The following is a 22,384-nucleotide window of genomic DNA, read 5'->3' as shown; positions in this document are numbered from 1 at the left end:
AATAGAGAAAAAAGAATAAAAAGGAATGAACAAAAAGTCAGAGAAATATGGGATTATGTAAAAAGACCAAACCGATGAATGATTGGGGTACCTGAAAGAGATGGGGAAAACAGAACCAAGTTGGAATACATATTTCAGGATATCATCCAGGAAAACTTCCCAACCTAGCAAGACAAGGCCAATATTCAAATTCAGGAAATCCAGAGAACCCTAGTAAGATACTCCACGAGAAGATCAACCCCAAGACACCTAATCATCAAATTCTCCAAGGTCAAAATGTAGGAAAAAAAAAAAATTAAGGGCAGCCAGAGAGAAAGGCCAGGTCATCTACAAAGGGAAGCCCATCAGACTACCAGAGGACCTCTCAGCAGAAACCCTACAAGCCAGAAGAGATTGGGAGGCAACAGAAAACATTCTTAAAGAAAATAATTTCTAACCCAGAATTTCGTATCTGGCCAAACCAAGCTGCATAAGGGAAGGAGAAATAAGATCCTTTTCAGACAACCAAATGCTGAGGGAATTCATCACCCCCACTTCTGCCTTGCAAGAGCTCTTGAAGGAAGCGCTACATATGGAAAGGAAAAACCATTACCAGCCACTACAAAAACACAGTGAAGTACACAGACCAGTGACCCTGTGAAGCAACCACATAAACAAGTCTGCAAAATAACCAGCTAACATCATGATGACAGGATCAAATTCACACATAACAATATTAACTTTAAATGTAAATGGGCTAAATGCCTCAATTAAAAGACACAGACTGGCAAGCTGGATAAAGAGTCAAGACCCATGCTGTCTTCAAGAGACCCACCTCACATGCAAAGACACATATAGGCTGAAAATAAAGGGATGAAGGAAAATTTGCCATGCAAATGGAAAACAGAAAAAAGCAGAGGTTGCAATCCTACTTTCTGACAAAACAGACTTTAAACCAACAAAGATTGAAAAAGATAAAGAAAGGCATTACATATGGTAAAGGGTTTTGAATTCAACAAGAAGAGCTAACTATCCTAAATATATATGTAACCCAATACAGGAGCACCTAGATTCATAAAGCAAGTTCTTAAGAGACCGACAAAGAGACTTAGACTCCTACACAGTAATAGTGAGAGATTTTAACACCCTTCTGATAATATCAGACAGAAGATCGAGATAGAAAATTAACAAAGATATTCAGGACCTGAACTCAGCTCTGGATTAAGTGGACCTGATAGAGGTCTACAAAACTCTCCACACAAAAAACAACAGAATATACATTCTTCTGATCACCACACAACACTTACTCTAAAAGTGATCACGTAATAGTCCTCAGCAAATGCAAAAGAACTGAAATCATAACAGTCTGTCAGACCACAGCACAATCAAATTAGAACTCAAGATTAAGAAATCCACTCAAAACCACACAACTACATGGAAAGTGAACAACCTGTTCCTGAATGACTCTTGGGTAAACAACGAAATTAAGGCAAAAATCAAGACTTTCTTTGAAACTAATGAGAACAAAGAGACAACATATCAGAATCTCTAGGATGCAGCTAATGCAATGTTAAGAGGGAAATTTACATCACTAAACGCTGACATCACAAAGCTAGAAAGATCTCGTATTAACAACCTAACATGACAACTAAAACAACTAGAGAACCAAGAGGAAACAAACTCCAAAACTAGCAGAAGAACTGAAGGAGACAGAGACAAGAAAAACCCTTAAAACAAAACAACACAAACAGTAACAAAAAAGAATTCAGAAGCCTTTTTTTTTTTTTTTTTTTTTTTTTTTAAGTTAATAAAATAGACTGCTACCTAGAATAATAAAGAAGAAAAGGGACCAGGCACAGTGGCTCACGCTTGTAATCCCAACATTTTGTGAGGCCAAGGTGGGTGATCACTTGAGGACAGGAGTTCAAGACAAGTGTGGCCAACATAGTGAAACCTCGTCTCTACTAAAAATACAAACAAATTAGCTGGGCGTGGTGGCATATACCTGTAATCCCAGCTATTTGGGTGGCTGAAGCATGAGAACTGTTTGAACCCTGGAAGCAGAGGAGCTTGCAGTGAGCCAAGATTGTGCCACTGCACTACAGCCTGGGCGACAGAGCAAGACTCTGTCTCAAAAAAAAAAAAAAAAAAAGAATCAAATAGACACAATCAGAAATTATCAGGAGAATACCACCAGTGACCAGAGAAATACAACCAACCATCAGATAATACTATAAACACCTCTATATACATAAACTAGAAAATCTAGAAGAAACAGATAAAATTCTGGACACCTACACCCTCCCAAGACTGAACCAGGAAGAAAACGAATCCCTGAATAAACCAATAATTAGTTCTGAAATTGGGGAGGTAATAAATAGCCTGCCAATCAATGAAAGCCCAATACCAGACAGATTCACAGCTGAATTCTACCAGAGGTACAAAGAACGGCTGGTACAATTTCTACTGAAACTATTCCAAACAATTGAAAAGGAGAGACTCCTCTCTAACTCATTTTATGAGGCCAGTGACAACCTGATACCAAAACCTAGCAGAGACACAACAAAAAAAGAGAAAACATCAGGCCAATATCCCTGATGAACGCTGATGCAAAAATCCTCAATATAAATAGTGGCAAACTGAACCCAGCAGCACATCAAAAAGCTTATCCACTAAGATCAAGTTGGCTTTATCCTCAGGAAGCAAGGCTGGTTCAACATATGCAAATCAATAAATGTAATTCATCACATAAACAGAACTAAAGACAAAAACCACATGATTATCTCAATAGATGCAGAAAAGGTCTTCAATACAATTCAACATCCCCTCATGTTAAAAACTCTCAATACACTATGTATTGAAGGAACATACCTTAAAATAAAAAGGGACACATGTGACAAACCCACAGCCAATATCATACTCAATGGGCAAAAGTCTGAAGCATTCCCTTTGAAAAGCGGCACAAGACCATGATGCTCTCTCCCACCACTCCTATTCAACCTAGTATTGGAAGGTCTGGTCAGGGCAATCAGGGAAGAGAAAGATATAAAGGGTATTGAAATAGGAAGAGAGGAAGTCAAAGTGTCTCTGTTTGCAGATAGCATTATTCCATATCCAGAAAACTCCATCATTTCAGCTCAAAAGCTTCTTAAGCTGATAAGCAACTTCGGCCAAGTCCCAAGATACAAAATCAATGTGCAAAAATCGCTAGCATTCCTATACACCAACAACAGGCAAGCAGAGAACCAAATCATGAATAGTTTCCCATTCACAATGCTACAAAAAGAATAAAATACCTAGGAATACAGCTAACAAGGGCAATGAAGGACCTCTTCAAGGAAAACCACAAACCACTGCTTAAGGCAATCAGGGAGGAAACAAATGGAAAAACACTCCATGCTCATGGATAGAAGAATCAGTATCGTAATATCATGAAAATGGTCATACTGCCTAAAGTAATTTATGGATTCAATGCTATTCCCATTAAACTACCACTGACATTCTTTACAGAATTATGTATCTCAAAATATAGTGAAGAGTATTAAACAATTACCATCAATTCCTTCTTAGTTGCCTCTTTCCTTCTAAATAACTATGAAACAGGCAAAACATAAATGTTGTTGCCTTTTCCTTCTGTATTTCCTTCTTTCATGTTTGTTGACTGCATGAATGTCTTCTTTTGAGAGTGTCTGTTTATCTCCTTTGCCCACTTTTTAATGGGGTGTTTAGAAGGAAAGAGGCAACTAAGAAGGAATTAATATCCTGTTATCTCTGCATTCACTTTGTCTAATTAGTCTTCATTTTTTCCCCCTGACTTGGTGAGGTCTCTGCCCTATTTACCTCCACTTCACTAAGTGCCCAACAACAGGGAATGAATAAAATATTTCTTAAAGCAGTTTAAATAGTCACCTCCATGAAGTCTTAAAAACATAGACTGGACTGTTTTCTTCAGGGTGGGATAGGCTGAAGAAACACAAAAAACTTGCAAAAAGAAAATGCAAAGAACGTGTCCATCCTTTTTTGACTTTAGCAGCATGACTATATTCATTCAACAAATACTTATGGAGTGACTCTGTCAAGCAACACAGTTCTTACTTTCCATTTTCAAATACGTGCTACTACTAAATGCAATTAAAATCAAAGTGGCTATATTTCCAATTGTTAAGTAATCTTTTTCCTCCTCCCATGATCCTGTCAGACCTACGACATACTAGCTTTCTAGAAAATTGTACAGGTTCATCCCCAGGATGGATGAATTGATTTGTATGCCAATTTATCATCTGTTGGTCCATGTTTCTTTATTGGACACGTTTAATATGCCAAAATACCTGTGAACAGGTGGCCTCTGTCTCCTGGGTGCCTCACATCCCTACAAGAGAAGAGACTCCTGCCAGTCAATGTAGACCCCTCCCTTTAATGTCTCAGTATGAAGGGAAATCAGAAAATCCATTTTGACCTTGGATCCAAAAGATATCCTCCACTTCAGCTTCATCAATAATTAAGCCAATATTTTAAATCTTACCTTATACCTGTGTCCATTTCTCAACTGGTTAAAAATTTATAGAGAATAGGTAGGTAATGGTAATGCCCACGTCAAAATACCAATCAGAAAATATAAAAGTCTGGATCAAGTTAAATAACTAAGAGATTAAACAAAACAGAATAGCATACCCCCTGCCCCCCTCCCCCTTCTTTCCCTTTACTAAGTCAATAAGACAGCTAGAGATGCCAAGAATTCCAGTTCATAACAGTTCTAAGTTTGGGCTTTCCTGTCATCTTATCACAGAGGGTAGGTAGTTTGGTGGCTTGGAGTGATAAAAATAATGTAACCCCTATAGGCAAATTTTAAAATTTCAGCTAGAAGTTATGGTTTTCTTAACCTGATCAATGGAGCAACATGAAATCTTTAGGTAAAAATTTTAAGTTATGTAAACCTACTTAATTCTAAAAAACATTATGAAACAGCTTACAGAGGCAAACAACAAAATTTATATCAACTTAAAATCTTCTACTCTTTTATTACGGTATAGTGATCTCCTGCCCTAGTTTAGATACCACAGTGTTTTCAGGTTCATGTTTTTATATGCCTCCCACACCTAGCCATGGAAGTACTAAAAAATATTGAGAAGTCTCAAAAAAAAGAAGCCTACGGTTCCCAAATAAGTACATAAAAATCCCTTTCTATAATGACCCCTATTTGTCACTTCCTTTCCCATCAAACATTCATATTGGAGGCCCATGGTCAACTTCCGATAATCAAAACACAAACATTCATACATTCTGCTTTTTTATTTGCCTATTTGACTTTCCTTCAAATTCTATTATCTAAAACAATTTCCTTAAATTATACTCAATCCAAGGAATCACTGCAACACCATTTGCAGTAAATTTGCCAAAACTTATATTATAGCACTTTTGTAAACATAATCAAATCTTTTTTTTTCCCCAAAAAAATCTAATTTCTTCTTCCTGCGTAATTTTCTTTAGCGCTTTACCTCTGTTACATATTTTGGTTATTTACTGAGGTCTAAAGCTATCAGAAAACCTACATGTTCTGGATACGGAAAACATTTTTCCTCCTTGTTTCATACCATTTCCTCTGAGGCCTGTTTGTTTTTATTACTGTAGGTCTATCCAATCCCACCATTTTCTCTTAACTCTACTTCTGTCTAGCTGCCCATTCAGTGTCTTGGAACCAATACCGGACAGCTTTGATGTACAACCTTCATATATTTCTTCAACTATTTTTATGAAAGCTACAACTCCATAAACATTCCAGACCTATCAGTTAACCACAACTTCTGATTTAACTTCAACTACCTTCTAATGTGGAAGTGTTCCCATTTTATACAGATAAGTAAAACTAAAAATCGAAGTCCAAGGAAAAAACATCAACATACAGAATGTCTGACATTTGGTTCATTTTAAAGCACTTATGAAGTTCAGTTGGCATAAAATTGAAATGATGCCCTTTCGTTTTAAGTTGGTAAGAAAAATACATTCTCTATATATCATTTACTCCTTTGAGAGAAGCAACCCGATACATACCTCTGTAGAAAATGTTTCTTCTGGATTTATCCAAATAACAGAATAAATCCTCATTATTTTATTATTTTTAAAAATAAGACTAAAATGTGCCTTACAGACACCACTGACTCAGTATGCCAAATGGCTTAAGATTTAACTAGGTCATTTGCTGAAATTTTAAACTGAGTAAGAGGCTGTAGTTACCTCTTTTTGTAGATGAAGTTTGAAGCAACTGTTTGGCTTTGAGGGAAGTGCGAGGCAAATTTTTCAGCCTTTGCGAAGCTGTTGAAAAATAAGGAACTGTAATATTTGCCTGGAAGTACAAGATAAAGGCTATAGCGTCTATAAACCTGAATGTTTTAATACAAACTTAAAAATTTATCAAAGAACAGAAGCCATAAGGTGCAAATATGTTAGAATCCTAGAAGCAAAAGAATTTTAAAGTGATGCTTAGTGCATTAAGTTGGAAAGAAAAGGGGAAAGAACATAAACTTTAAAAGAGTTTCTTATAGATGAGAAAATCTCCAATATTTCAATTGGTCAAAATATCAAAGAGAAAACAAACCACCACAAACATGCTAGGGATACAAAGAATACAAAGATAAAAGTGATGAACACAAGCACACAGTATAAAGTGCAGCACTTGTTTAACGCAAAAAAAGCAGATTTTGGCAAAGCAATTATTGTTAGATGAATTACCCTAATGTGAAACCATAATCTGCATACTCAAAAAGGAGAAGAAAACTCAGAACCCAGCAGGTCCTTGGGGAGTCACAATCTAGTAGCATTAATATGTTCAATACCATCTTATAGAGTACAACTAATACAACTAATTTTTTACCTCAGACTTTGGACATCTAAGCACCATATCTAAGCTGTGCACATATGTATGCAGGTGGGGAGCACTGTATGTAATGTTGGTGTGGGTTGAGGGGTTTGGAGGAGTCAGACCATCTACCTTTTAAAGTTTTCCATGAGGAAAGCTAAGCTTTCTTCCAAACTCCTATCTATTAACTGCACTGAAACTCAAAATTAGCAGGTAAGCAGCAGCTCAGGGGCATCCAAGATAAAGTGGTTCCAATTTCCCCAATATACAGTTACTATGGCTCTAACAGACTGATGAGTCTCACACCTACCAGTGTATTTAAGTGGTTCTAAAATATTTTAGTTACTCTACTGAAAGTCAGATTTCATATACCTTTAGTGTTTATGTGCAAAAAAAGAGAGCTCTCGTCACTCTAAATCTAGGCAGATTGCATAAACGTTACTGGGCTGATAAAGGGATACTTGACACATTATCAGAAAGAAGTAAGATTTCTTGGCCAGGTGAGGTGGCTCATGCCTATAATCCCAGCACTTAGAGGCCTTCGGGAGGCCAAGGCAGGAAGATTCGCTTGAGCCCAGCCTGGGCAGCATAGGGAGACTCTGTCTACACACACACACCCACAGACACACACACACATAAATAAGCCAGGCATGGTGTTGTGCCTGTGGTCCCAGCTATTCGGGAGGCTGAGGTGGGAGGAGTGCTTGAGCCCAGGAGGTTGAGGCTGCAGTGAGCTGTGATTGCACCACTGCACTCCATTCAGCATGGTCGATGAAGGTTCTGCCATAATTTTTGTATTAATGTTTGTATTTTTAGTAGAGACAGGGTTTCACCATATTGGCCAGGCTGCTCTGGAACTCTTGACCTCAAGTGATCCGCCCGCCTTGGCATCCCGAAGTGCTAGAATTACATGAGCCACTGCGCGCAGCCAATGAGTTATCTTACTTCTATTGCACAAAAATACAGGTTACTATCAGAGTATTTTTCATCTACATATATATTCATACATGTTTTCAACCATTTATATTTTTATTCATCCACTCACTTGTTCCTGTTTTTCATTCATTCAAATAGTTTAGTATCTGCTTTATTCCAGGTACTGTTTTAGGTATAATGTATTCAGTAGGCAACTAGATGGATACAGTTCCTACTCTCATGAAACTAATATTCTAGGAAAAGGGAGATAGTAATGAGGCAGTAAAATATATGGCCTGCCAGATAGTGATAGCTGCTAAGGAGAAAATTAAGTAGAAAAGAGGGACAGGAAGTAGGCGATTTAAGTTGCAATTACAAATAGAGTGATCAGGAAAGATTTCCCTAAGATGACATTTGCATAGCAATCTGAAAAAAGATAGGAAGTAAGCTACATAGATATGTGGGGGAAAGCATTCCAGATAGAGGGAAAAAGATACTGAGATAGGACCATGCCTTGTATGTTTGAAGAACAGAACGTAGGCCAGTTGTTGGGTGGCATAAATGAGGGCAAAATGTAACTAATTGAACATACACGACAGTTCACACCACAGTCCACACTATTAACCATTAAAAAAGTTTATTAAGGATTCAATATTAAATAATGTCTATAATGAACTTGTCTGGAAAGATCCTATTTGAATTAATAGCTACGGTGACTCCAATGGACCCTACCCCTATTTATCCCTCAAGTTTCATGTATGATTGTAATTAACAATGGTTATCTATAGACAAGCAAAAACTGAACTAGGAATCTGAAGAATCAGATTACACACAGAACCAGGCAGTAAACTCTAAATTCACTTGATACAGAAAGAATGAAATGAATCATTTTCCTAAAATACCACAGTCATATAACATTACTCAAATAACAAAAATCCAATGTTATTCTAAATTATCTTAATTTGATCAGTTTTCTAAGACAAAATCATTTTTAAATGACAAAGTGTAGTAGTTTAAGTGAAACTTTGAATCTTTCTAATAATAGAGTTCAGTGTGTTAGCTGTTGGAAAATATTTAAGGTTTAAAACTTTCCTTGGTTATTTTAATATTTACATAATTCCACTTCAGCAATACCCTACTGTGAGAAGCAAAGATGCTAGTGCAAAACAATTACTGTTTCATGCCACCATTATAATGTCTTCCTCCACAAACCAGCTCCTTAAAAAAATCTCTTTTCTGTTAAAACACCATTGTCCAAGTCATTCTAGCTCAAATTTTTCTTATTTTAAATTCCATTTATTAATCTCTGGTCATTTCTTAAATCTATCGCTTCCTTTATATTCCTGTTGTCTCCTAAATAAGCAAATTCAGGCCTTCATCACACCCTATTTCTTGATTCCAATCGGTGTTTTTGTGGTCTCCCTATATTTAATCCTTTTCACTCTATTCATGTACATCAAGGGAAGGGTGTTGAAAGTGCTGCTCACCTCCCCAAGAGCAGGCAATAAGTGGCTGTATTGCCTGTAGGCAATTTAGAAACAAAAATAAAACCAAGTTGGTCTGCTTTCTATTATCATCATGTCCCAGTAATAACAAACATCAGTTATAAAAGCACTCCTCCCTGAAAAAAAAAGTTGGTCTAAGCTATAAACAACTGTTGAGTTTTAATAACATATATGTAAGCTTTAAATAAGCACATTTTATGACTTATACTTTAATAAATACCATACTTCATGTAAGAGTTAATTAGGAAAGCTCCCAATTACAGTCTTCTACTTATAGTCTCCCCTGATACAGGTGGATTTGGCTATACATGTTCCTTTCAAGAGAAAGTTGGTAGCAATCTGAAATTATTCAAGCTCACTTCAGCGAAGTGTGTGCCTCCAACCCTGTGGTACAATATATTATTATATTTAAGCACATTAGAAATAAACAATGGTACAGTGATTTTTAAAGAAAATGAAAGGATTTGGGGTTGCCTCAATTCTGTCATTATATGGGATTTTGAACTTGTGTTTAAAATATTTTAACTGCCAAGACATTGAAAAATCATTAGACCTGATCCCTCAAAACCAAAGGCATGGAAAGTATGGCAATTTCTGGAATTTACTGGAGAATGGAATTTTAAGATTCTCTGCTGAACTTATCCTTATGTTGAAGATTTTCTCTGTGTAGCAGCTGCTTCATGAAAAAAACTTTCAAAATTAAAATTTAAAGATAGTGTTCTTCCATCAAGAGTAGAGACAGATTCAATATTGAAAGATCAATTCTGAAGAAGTTATTAAGTTTTCAAAAACGAAAGCTATACTATTCACCACTATGACAGATCAATATATAAAAACATTTTTCCTTCTTAAAAAAAGATCAACGTAACTTCAAATTATTAACCAACTGTCTTTTTGGTATTATAATGGTGATTTTATTATTTATTTTTTACTGACAGTTATAAAATACAATTTCAATAGAAGAATATTTTCACTGTCTGCATTTTTTCCTGGCCATTAGTACTATAATTCATTTCATTTCATGGTAACTGAAAATGATTTTTCATATACAGGAGGATGTTAAAAATTAGCTTCTCTAGGTGCCAAATACTAAGCAAGCATAGCCTCTGTGAGTGAAGATTAATTATTACTAGGTAAAATATCCCATTGTCCCATATCCTCATTTTTGTTTAAATCTTTTATTGCTTACAAGTTTTGATTTAGAGTCATTTGGGAGGCCGAGGTGGGAGGACCACTTAAGATGAGGAGTTCGAGACCAGCCTAGCCAACATGGTGAAACCCCGTCTCTACTAAAAATACAAAAAATTAGCCGGGCGTGGTGGTGTGCACCTGTAATCCCACCTACTGAGAGGGAGGCTGAGGCAGGGGAATTGCTGGAACCCAGGAGGCGGAGGTTGCAGTGAGCTGAGATCATACCGCTGCATTCCAGACTGAGAGACAGAGTCTCAAAAAAAAAAAAACAAAAACAAAAAAAAACCTCATCCAGATCTCATCACCCTCACTCCCTTACTGCTGTGTCTTCAGATCTTAATTTCTTGCCTAGATTATGCAATAATAGCCTAAGTGGTTTCTAGTCTCACCTCACTGAATCTATTCTCCACATTGATATCAGAGTGAACTTTCTAAGAAACCACTTTGATTAAAAACCTACTATAGCTCCTCCCACTTAGAGGATGAAATTCAAATCCTATGACATTTTAATACTGCTACAGCCTGTCTTCTCTCTACAGCTATCATCCCTCATGGGATGCTGTACCCACTCCCTTACCCATCATACACCCTACACTTTAGTTATACAAAATCACTATGTTCAGGCTGCCATTCTCAAGACTTTTCATTACTGATTCCAATGTTGGGAAAACCTATACCTCCTTTCTTTGTTGGGCAACTCATATAAGCTCCTCCTGGGCTGGCTGAAATATCTTTTAATATCTTTCCTGAAAATCCCATCACACTGCTGAATTTAATGCCTCTCCTCTGTTCCCATAGAGGTTCCTGCCTAACACTCCCTGCTATTGGAAGGCATGGGCTGTTTTATTAACATTTATATTCCCAGCGCTGGAAATATAACGTATACCCAATAATATCGACTGAATAATTAAGGAACACATAAGTGACTGACCACTGGATAAAATCCAGAACTCTATACTAAGCATTCAAGGTCTACCATGGTCAGGGTCTAACCCACTGGTTCTCAAACTTGAACATGCCCCCAGAATCAGCTGAGATGCTTCTAAAATATAGAATCTGGGTCCCTATCCCAAGTGCATTCAATCAAAATTTCCAGGGAGAAAGGCCTGAAAAACTACTTTTATAAAGTGTCCTTGTGATTAGATAACTGAGCCAACATCATTGCACTACTTAAATAGATGTTTTATAAATGTTTCATTCATTCTTAGATTAGCACTTTACACATATTAATCATGACTTATTTGTTTCAATTTGTGTTTCAAAATTATGTATAATTCAAGTGTAATCTACTAGTGTTTTGGTAGTAAGTGAAATCTGGATGGGAATTCCTTCCTCATGGGTCTCATAACAGGATGGCTATGCATAAGCTGACAACTGCTCTGGACACTCGTCCGTCTTTCTTCAGTAAGAGGTCCAAAGTAGAATGTTGATCCTATATGTATTTTCTCTGGGGTATAACTCTGTATTCCATGCAAAAATATTCTTCTGTTTGGTTAAATGTAAGCAGATGGATAATATTACATTGAATTATTTTACTCTTCTACGATAATTCACAAAATACTTAGTTAATCTCAAATCATGGTCTGATAGTCATTCAAGAATGTTTTCCAAGATGTACTCATTTGTAATTAGGTAAGCATGATCTCATCCAAACAATGAGGAAGAGGAAAATAGGAGACTCAGGGAGGCCCTGGGAAAAGGGAGAAATCTGGCCTTGCTTTCACCACTTCCCTAGTTATATGGCCTTGTACAATTCATATAATTTATATGGATCTCTGCTCCCTTTCTATAAAAATAAATGATTTGTGAGGTTTAAATGAAATAATACACTTAAACATATACAAAAAAATAAAATTTGGTTATTATTTTTCAAATTAGTAGATTGTGTTGGGTTTTTCTCCCTTCCCTTATTTCTCAACCAATTATTCCTACGATTTTCTGGAAACTAAACTTTCTGCTAAACCTGTGCTCTAACAATCTTAGAAAGCAAGGCATTAGCCTTTTGAAAAACTGACTCTCACAAACATTCCTTCCTTTAATTGACAAAACTAAGAAACTGACATGTATCCATGAACTCTGCAATGCTCTGGTTTTCTTAAACTTTTTAAGTTGTATTTTCCAGATATAAAAGTCAAAAATTGGTAATAGTTATAAAAATGAAAATACATTAGAACTCTCATAAATCTCATATTTGAATGCCAGCATCCACAATAATGCAGCCACAGCAAATAAGCATATAAAAGTAGTGATTGGCATAGTAACAAGGCAAAAGAAGTGATCCCTTAGGTGGAAGTAACAGCAACCTTGCAAAGTTAGGTTCATGCAGACCAGCAAGTAAGAACCAAAGCTTTACCACTTAAGAGCTGAAAAAATAAATACTTAAAACAAAATGCAACATCTGTTACACTAACAACTGAAGTTTACACAAAAAATACAAAATACCAATTCATGTACAAAGTATATAAAGCTTATTATAATTGTACAAATTATATATCAAAATAAAGACTATTATGAAAACTATATATACTAATTAAAAGAATGCTTACATATATATTTCATGTATCAAATATATAGGAAATTTCAAGATAAATCAATAACACTTTTTTTGCTTCATGTTACACTACAACAAAGTCTTAAATATTTTAAAGTAAACTATACTAAGTTTTAAACTTGCTAATATTTTGAATTTACAACTTTCCAAATACATTTTTGAGAACAGTATAATTCTATATCAAAATAAATATGTGACATTTTAATTATAAGCTTTACTACAGCCAAAAATATAGAAATAAACAACTACATACAATTGAAAAAAAACAAAACAAAACATGGTACCTTACTTTCTCTTCTGCCTATATATTCAAGTATTGAAATACACCATTACAAAACTGCATACATATTTTCCACTTAAAAGTAAATCAATGATTGGAATCCCATTGTGTTTTCCCTATATATATTTCTTAATTATCAACTTCTGAGGAAAAAAGGAAAAGTAATTCACCTACAGAAAAAAACGATAGGTTATCAGCAGGTGGTTATAATTACACAATGGTAATTCCACCATTAGAGAAGGCAAGCAATCACTGTGAAGTTTAAGACACAGACAATGCATTACTTCTAAACACATTTTTATCTTAGCTTCCCAACCTTTTCTTTTTCCTTGTTTTTGTAAAAAATTATTTTTCATTTCCATAAAGCTTTGACATGCTAGAATAGTTCAAATACAGAGCACGTATGAGGGGATGAGGTAAAGAGGATATAAATATAGCTAGTTTTAGAAAGTATCCGGGCCGGGTGCGGTGGCTCACGATTGTAATCCCAGCACTTTGGGAGGCCGAGGCAGACGGATCACGAGGTCAGGAGATCGAGATCATCCTGGCTAACACGGTGAAACCCCGTCTCTACTAAAAATGCAAAAAATTAGCCGGGCGTGGCGGCGGGCACCTGTAGTCCCAGCTACTTGGGAGGCTGAGGCAGGAGAATGGCGTGAACCTGGGAGGCGGAGCTTGCAGTGAGCCGAGATCGCGCCATTGCACTCCAGCCTGGGCGACTGAGTGACTCCGTCTCAAAAAAAAAAAATCCGGTTGCTGTTTGGACATGTATCATGTAAAGTTTTGAAAAATTCACAATGTAACAATTCAAACTAAACATGAAGGCATCTTTGAAAGCCAAGTACAAACATTGTTTTGGATCATCTGTTCATATGCTGTAAAAGCATGGCTTATAATGTACTTAAGTTTTATTATTTAATCTTCTTAATTATTTACTATTTTTCTTTCCTGTTACATTAACATTGTGGGTGTTTTTTTGCATCAGCCAAATGTGTCAGGGGAAAAAAGAAGCCAGAAACAGGATATTCTCAAGTGTCAAATTAAGTTAATCTGTATCACTCACCATTTCGAAGATAAAGCTCAAATTCTATCCTTCCTTTCATTTCAAGTGTTTTGTGAATTCCTGTTTTCTATGCTATTTATTAGTACCACAGTGAGTATTATAATCGCACTCTCAATTACAGAGTTCACAATATCATATAAGACTTGGAGTACTAAGCTTAAAATGTAATTTGCTACAAAAACAGGTTTAGCATATATCTAGCTGAATACATGTGGTTTACAAATCTCTGGGTAACAATTTTCTACAGTGCTTTAAATGTTAGAATTTTAAATCTCAGGAAAAATGGAAATTATATTTCTGGATAATTTTTATATCATGGTCTAAACTACAGATGTGACAAATCTCACTAGGTGAATCTAGACTCTCACCTAGTGAGAGCCAATGCTCAAGGTGAATCAACATGGGTTTAAATTCTAACTTGCCACTTATAAGCTGTATAATCAGAGGCAGTTTATTTGGCCATTCAAAACTTCAATTTCTAATCAGTAAAACATGGTAATAATCATACCTCCTTCACAGAATTGCTCTAATGATTAAATAAGATTATGCATCTAAATACAGTATAATAAAAATTTCTGTTATATAAGTAATATCATATGCACCTGGTAAACAAGGAAAATTTGTCAATATATCACAGAAGTCATTTTGATTCAAATATAGTTTTTTTCCTAGCTTGTTTTGTTGTTTATTTTTTCAATAGACTAGAGTGCAGTAGCATGATCATGGCTCACAACAGCTTCAAACTCCCGGGCTCACGCAATCCTACCACCTCGGCCTCTTAAGTAGCTGGGACTATAGGCATGTGACCACCATGCCTAGCTAATTTAAAAAAACGATTTTTTAGAGACCAGCCTCCAGGTCAGGCTGGTCTCAAACTCCTGCTAGACTGTTGATTTTTCAGCCACCAAGTAACAACAGCTTAACATGAAGTATATGAAGTCAGCTAAACACAACAGGGCGAAGGAAAAGTGCAAAGAAATTAAATTAGCTGGGCATGGTGGCGCACGCCTGTGGTCCCGGCTACTCAGGAGGCTGAGGTAGGATCACTTGAGCCCAGGAAGGTGAGGCTGCAGTGGGCCATGACGGTGCCACTGCACTCCAGCCTGGTGACAGAGTGAGACTCTGTCTCAATAAAAAAAAAAGAAAAAAGGAAAAAAAAAGATGAAAATGAAAAAAGGGTTAAATACCTTCACATTTTTAATTGTTTAATTAACAAGTTATAAGCGAACAGTCAACTCTTGTTTGTATCACTTCTTCATAGCCTTGAGAAAATGAAAGAACATAACACAGCTTTCACTTCAACCACTGATAGTAATATGCCACAAGGATCTAGGAGAATATGCATCTATTGTGTACCTATAAGGACCTGAGTGAATAAGCATCCCTTGTGTCCCTACAAGGACCCTAGTGAATATGCATCCTTTGTGTCTCACAGCTCATATACGGGACTGATGTGAGCTGTGAAACACATGGGATGAATACTGAGCATTTATAAAATCATAAAAATAACTGTAATCATTTATTTAAAACTGTTTTGACTACATGCTCAAATCTATCCTAGTTAAAAAGTAATTTATTGAAAGTGTTCCATTCCTTTAAAATCAACTTGTACATTAATGTAGACAATGCCCATTTACTCCCACATCACTACTTCTTGGCTCAGTTTGGCTATTTTGTCCTATATGTTCTTACTGTATGATTCTCTCTGATCTTTGTCTATGTTGCACATGTTTCCTTAATTCAACAGTCTCAACCTTTCCTTTCCATCACATTACCTTCAAATCTTTCTTTAAAAATGAAGTTCTATATCTCCTGGAGTATTTAATAAAGATTTAACATGAATTTAACTGTGTTAGTATAGTTACTGTTTTTATTAATGTTTTCTAAGAAAGTTGCTTGGGTTTTCAGTGGTCTATTCCAGGACTATTCCCTCCACTCCTCATCATCCCATCATTTGTATTGTGTAATACTGCAGAATGTGAGGTTTTCAAGGAATGTATATTTTGTGCTATAGTAGAAATGCCTGTATTCATTTAACGTACTACTTGCCACAAAATAAAAACTCAAGTATTTATTACAAATAATAGCTGAATAAAAATACTGTCACATTCATGGGTTAGTATCCATCCAATGACCAAAACTTATTCAAGATTATAATCTACATGTGTTGTTTCTACTATAGTTCTAAAATTCACCTACTGTAAGAGTTTAGTTTTAGTTCTAAGAATTTGTTTTCTGAAAGATAATTTAAATAGATAAGTCCTGATCAATTCTTAAAAAGTGATGGTTTCTGGCAATTTATCTCAAATTTTAATCTATGTTATAAGTAGGATTAGGATTATGAATTAATTTGGCATACATATTGATTTAATATTGTATTTCTTCATTAAAATAGCCTTAACAGACACAGAAAATTAAATCAAAACCAGAAATTTTACCTCAACAGATGCAGAAATAAAATGAGATCATCCAAGAGTTCTCCTGGTATACTTTTGTTTTGGTAAGAAAAGAACTTCAACAATCCAACTTTGATAATAGATTTAATATACTGCAGGTTTGAACAATGAATTGATAATATTTTGAGTATGACTCTAAAATTATGTAATACCCAAATAAACTTCTAGACATTTTTAAAGTGGAGGTTATTAAAGAAAATTTACATACTAAGGGACATACATTTTTGGACGCTATACTGGTTATTATTTCTTTTTTTTTGAGACGGAGTCTTGCTCTGTAGCCTGGGCTGGAGTGCAGTGGCCGGATCTCAGCTCACTGCAAGCTCCGCCTCCTGGGTTTAGGCCATTCTCCTGCCTCAGCCTCCGGAGTAGCTGGGACTACAGGCGCCCGCCACCTCGCCCGGCTAGTTTTTTGTATTTTTAGTAGAGACGGGGTTTCACGGTGTTAGCCAGGATGGTCTCGATCTCCTGACCTCGTGATCCGCCCGTCTCGGCCTCCCAAAGTGCTGGGATTACAGGCTTGAGCCACCGCACCCGGCCTACTGGTTATTATTTCTAATTCTAATATCTATAAGCAAAAGCTACACCTACTTTAATAGTTACACTTTGCTTATTTTAAAAATTCTGGAGAGACCAGAGTTTTGTATAGACAGATGTACTGGCAGAATCCAGTATCCTACATAGAAAATTTAAAACTAATATAACTTTGATTATCATCCAGCAATTAATAAACACTAAATTTTACTACAGCTATGGCTTAAAACAGTTTTTCAGCACAAAACAAGTATCTAAAATTTTCATTTCTCTTTAATTGATACACGAAAGCATAAGAAGGATACTTACTGGCTGAAGCCTGAGGTTGCATGCGAGGTATTCCTCCATTTGGCACTTGAAAATTTGAGTCACTTCTGCTGCTTTTCACTGAGTCAACTTGTGTATTAGATGTTCGAGACAGGTTTGGAAGACTGCGTCTTAGTTTTTCTGCAACAGAATTTTAATTTAAAAAAAATCATATTCTTTCAGATGGAGAAAATTAAAATATTAACTAGCATTCAAAAATCAAATTGTTTATCAAACATTCTGTTTATTTTATATGAGAAAACAGGAAGGACTTGTCTTATTAAAAAAACAAACAACTCAATCTAGGATCCATAAGTGGGTAGAATATAAGAACCCTTGAAGATAACCACAAATTATATATTTAAATCAAAATCTAAATACAGGTAAACTTCATAAAACAATGAAGCAAAAACAACCAAGTAGAATGATATTCACTTTCTCTTTTATTTTTGTAATGATTCACTATTAATAAAATAGTAAACCTGACTAAACTCTTGATTTACTTATCTGGAATACAAAAACTTGGCAAAAATTGTATTACTTTCATAGTGTAATATAAAGGAGACTTTTTTTTTTTTTAATCTAGAAACTTTTTTTTTTTTTTGAAAACAGGGTCTCACTCTGTTGCCAAGACTGGAGTGTAATGGTGTGATCATCGCTCACTGTAGCTTTGAACTCCTGGGCTCAACCAATCCTCCAGCCTCAGCCTCCAAGTCACTAGGACTACAGATATGCACCACCATGCCCAGCTACTTTTGAAAAGTTTTTCCTAGAGATGGGGTCTTGCTATGTTGCACAGGCTAGCAGAAACTGTCTAATTATCAGTAAAATATGCTGTTTTACCTTCATTTTTAACATTGCTTGTCTGTAAATCTGTGGGATGGCCTTGAAGTGAAAGGCGAGGTTGCTGTAAGCGGCTAATCATAGGCTGTGGGGACACTCTACTATATTCTATTCCCCGAGCAGGAGATCGTGAACGAGGTGAATTTCTGGGTGACTGCTTGGGTGACGGTCGAGGTGAATTGCGTGGTGATGGTGAAAACCTGTTAACAGCAGGGTATACTGCATGATGCATATTGTCATCTTCATCATCTAAACTTTGTGCATCAAGTTCCTGATCACTAAAAGTACCCCGTCTTGTAGAATTGCAAGATGAACCAGAACTGCGCCGAGACGTGGTGGCTGCATATTCTTGCCGGAGACCTGGCAACAATGAATGTTATTTAAATTATATTTTTAAACATTTAAATATTTTTAAAATTTAAAGTAAAAGGTTATCACTAAGAAATTCAAAGAGGGTGTAAAGTGTACAAGAAAATTTCCTTTCTGCTTTTAGACTTATATAGGCTTATATGCCCATATAAGGAGAAATAAATCACATCTGAAGGTTATTTTTAAATTGAATGAAATCCCCTAAACCACTGCCCAATTTCCAGATTTCTTCTTAAAGCTAAAATCTGTCTCACATGGTAGAATCATAAATTTAAAAATATTTCTACCCCTAAAGATAGTAATCCAAATTTGAGACTAATATTAAAGGAATATCGAGGGGAAACAATTACCATCCAACCAGTGGAAAAAGAATATGTATGTGAGTAAATAAAACTACTTGGATACTTAATTACTGAAATAATCTTACTCATGAAGATGATAAAGTACCAAAGAAACTTCTAGCCCACTTATAGGAATTCAGTACTTGGACACAAACGAAATCTTGATTGCTTCATTACCCAAGAGACTTCCATTTTTATTGTTTTAAGCTTGTTTTCAAGCTTAAATTCTAAGTCTTCAAGTAAGAATTTTCAAAGAATTCTCCTATATAGCTTGATACCTTCGAAAACACCCAAGCAACCTTGGGAGCCCTTCAAATAGTACAGATGCTTCTAGAACAACAGAAAAAAAGTTGATACGTAACATAGTCAATGAAGAAACAAACTCCAATGCAAACGTATAGAATTTAGGTAATATTCTGAGCACATCCTGCTAACTATTAGCACTCCAGTCAAAAAGATCTGTTATAAAGTGGTATTCAAATCCTTAAGTCATGTATTCACACACAGAAAGTGCTATCAACATGGTTCATCAAACTAGTGGATGAGAATCACCCTAAAGTATCTTCAAAACTACAAATTCCTAGAGTCCACTCAGCCCTTCAGTCAGTTTGGGAACCAAAATAGTAACCAACAAGTTACTTAGTGTCTAGTTATAGACAACATGGCACTAAAGTCACCTAACAAAAGACAACAGACCAATGAAAACAGTACTGTTAGCAAAGAAAAACCCACTTCCCGATGTAGGCTCTCCTAACAAGGGGATCCTAAGGAAATTACAATCAATCACTATAGGATCTTGCATTTGTCATCTAAAATCGAAGGACCTTGACCAGGCAACTGCCCAAATCTGTAGTTCTACATTTCTAATCATTACAAAAAACAATGCTGTAAAAAGGAAAATCATCTCTAAGAAAAAAAAAAAAAAAAAAGCTGTAGTTTTCAAGAACTATCACATATATTTTTATTACTATTTGTATTCACCAGGAAAATAAATATTCATGCATGTGGATGGTTTAGAAAAAATTATTAGAGACTAAAACTTCTATTGTTACCAAAACACAATACAAAACCAAAGCAAAGAGCTGGTTGAGCTTCTAACAAAATACTAGGATCTAAAAAGCCAGGGTTCAAATAAATGAGAGAACTTACTCTATTAGGCAGCATTCTTTATTTTTTCACATTCACAACAATAACCAGCCCCTAAACAGCTGACAATACCACAGTCTCAGTGAGGAGTTAATTAAAATTACAGAAGAAAAGAGTACTCTGCTATTAGGTTGTAGGGCTAAATAAAGCAAGCACTAAGTCCTCCTATCTTCCTAGGGGTAGCTGTATGGAAATGGGAAGTGAATCAGCAGAATAAGAAACACTTTAGTTTCTTAATAAATGCTACAGCTTGATAAAGCTTGCCACATATTTAAAGAGAACCTATTATATATACAGACAACAGAACGTTTTTGAACTAAACCGTAGCAATGCTCCATTACCCTCAGCCAACTGTCAAGACTTGTCAAAATATGTATTTCAAGGATTCTTTTCACCGTAAAGGTTAAAGAAATTACTTCAGAGAGATTTCTTACTTCATAGTTATGCAGATGGCATCTTCTAATGAAATGCATTGGCAAGAATAACTACCTTCAGATGAGTACCAGGGCAAGCAGCCATGAACCCTTCAAAAAGTATTAAAAATTTTGTGCATATGTACATTTTGGTGATAAAAGGAGTTATAATTTTTATAGGATTCTCAAAGGTATCTGTGGCCTAAAAAGTTTTCATGGTTCACTCTGCAAAGCACCATCGCATGCTTCATTTAATTTAATGTCACAAGTCCAATGTTCTCCTAACGGTCTTTTTTATAGTTTACACCATGTATTCTCAAGTGAGGAGATATTTACTCCCAAGAGGGCAAAAATTGGTTCTTGGGGTGTGAAAAAATTCCTAGATGTCATAATCGTATATTGCCCTCATGGTACTTAGTATATCTTGTGGTATTAAGATTTCATGGGGACTGTGGGTGAAAAGGAAAAACAGTTTTTAACAAGGCTCCTTAGGGGAGCAACTAAAAAGAAAAAAATTGAGAAACGCTGGTTTACACTAAAAACACAAAGGGTAACAGATAACAATTACAAGAGTAAGTGCCAGTGCAGAGTAACATGCAGGGTATGAAAACCAGTCATAGAAGCAGAGCAGCATAAATACTATTCTTTGTCCCTCACACAGCATAACTGCTCTATGAAAAAATGGACTCTGAAAACAAGTTGATGAATAAACATGTACATATGTCGACTAAGCCTCTGAAATGTCTACTGCAACATTTCTACTTTCACTACATTAGTATCCTCACAACACTTTAAGACATATTCAATATACAACAAAATTATGCAATAGTAAAAAACCTCAACTCTTAAAAATTAGAATACTTACTTTCTTCCTGCATCCGGGCTAGAATCTGTACATCGGTTACATCATTTAGCTTATAATTGGATCCAATTGAATCTTCATCTAATTCTGAAGCACTTAACTCACTATCTATAGAGGACTGAGGACTGAGTGGAGGATTTCTGTCTGAGCTTTTCAAGTTACCTTAAAAAAAAGAAAAAAAATTCAAACTTTGGTAAAGCAACGATTGAATAAATGCCTACTGTAACTAACTTGATATTATATCTTTTAATTCATTCTTGTTCTGCCTTTTCTGCTTAAAAAATTCCCTGAAATTAGAAATTGACTTCATTAAGAAAAATGAGGGCTACTGAGACTCCTTTATATGCTATGGCATAAACATATTTTCATCTAAGTATAACTTATCTATTCTCTTATGTAACAATTCAGCTTTCAACACAAAGTAATTGGTGTTCAATAACTATATGTTAAGGATTTCAACTTGCACAAGATAGCCAATGAAACTGCTCTATAAATAGATGAGTTTATGATGTAGTGTTTTCTTCACTCGAATTCACAGTCATTAACAAACACCATCATCTTTTCCCTCATTTTTCTAAATGAGAAAACTATAATTTGAATAAAATTAGATTCCTTAGAGATTTTAGGAACAAAGACCATGAGGCTTGTTTCTCCTACATTATGCCATGTTTTACAAAACTTCTTTACCAAATTAGTAATGGGGATCTAAGGATTTCTCTGAAGTTTAGTAGTGAAGCACGAAAGATGTGATGAAAAAAAAAAAAGACTAGATTTTTA

The 22,384-nt window shown here is 35.5% G+C and overlaps 1 protein-coding gene across 2 annotated transcripts in view; it reads right to left on the bottom strand.

The window, feature by feature from the left end:
- Positions 1 to 22,384, bottom strand: part of SLAIN2 (SLAIN motif family member 2) — a 77,331-nt gene that overhangs the window by 18,290 nt on the left and 36,657 nt on the right. The window contains exons 4-7 of one of the 2 annotated variants that reach the window (XM_015138322.3): positions 21,611 to 21,769; positions 18,477 to 18,836; positions 17,637 to 17,774; positions 6,211 to 6,288 (exon numbers count right to left, since the gene is read on the bottom strand). In XM_015138322.3, coding sequence (XP_014993808.1) covers positions 6,211 to 6,288; positions 17,637 to 17,774; positions 18,477 to 18,836; positions 21,611 to 21,769 — 735 coding nt within the window. 2 annotated transcript variants of the gene reach the window in all.

Source organism: Macaca mulatta, chromosome 5, assembly GCF_049350105.2.
Source record: "Macaca mulatta isolate MMU2019108-1 chromosome 5, T2T-MMU8v2.0, whole genome shotgun sequence".
In the NCBI taxonomy this organism is placed as follows: Eukaryota; Metazoa; Chordata; class Mammalia; order Primates; family Cercopithecidae; genus Macaca; species Macaca mulatta.
The sequence above is the reverse complement of the archived record's forward strand: the minus strand, read 5'-3'. Positions and strand labels throughout refer to the sequence as shown.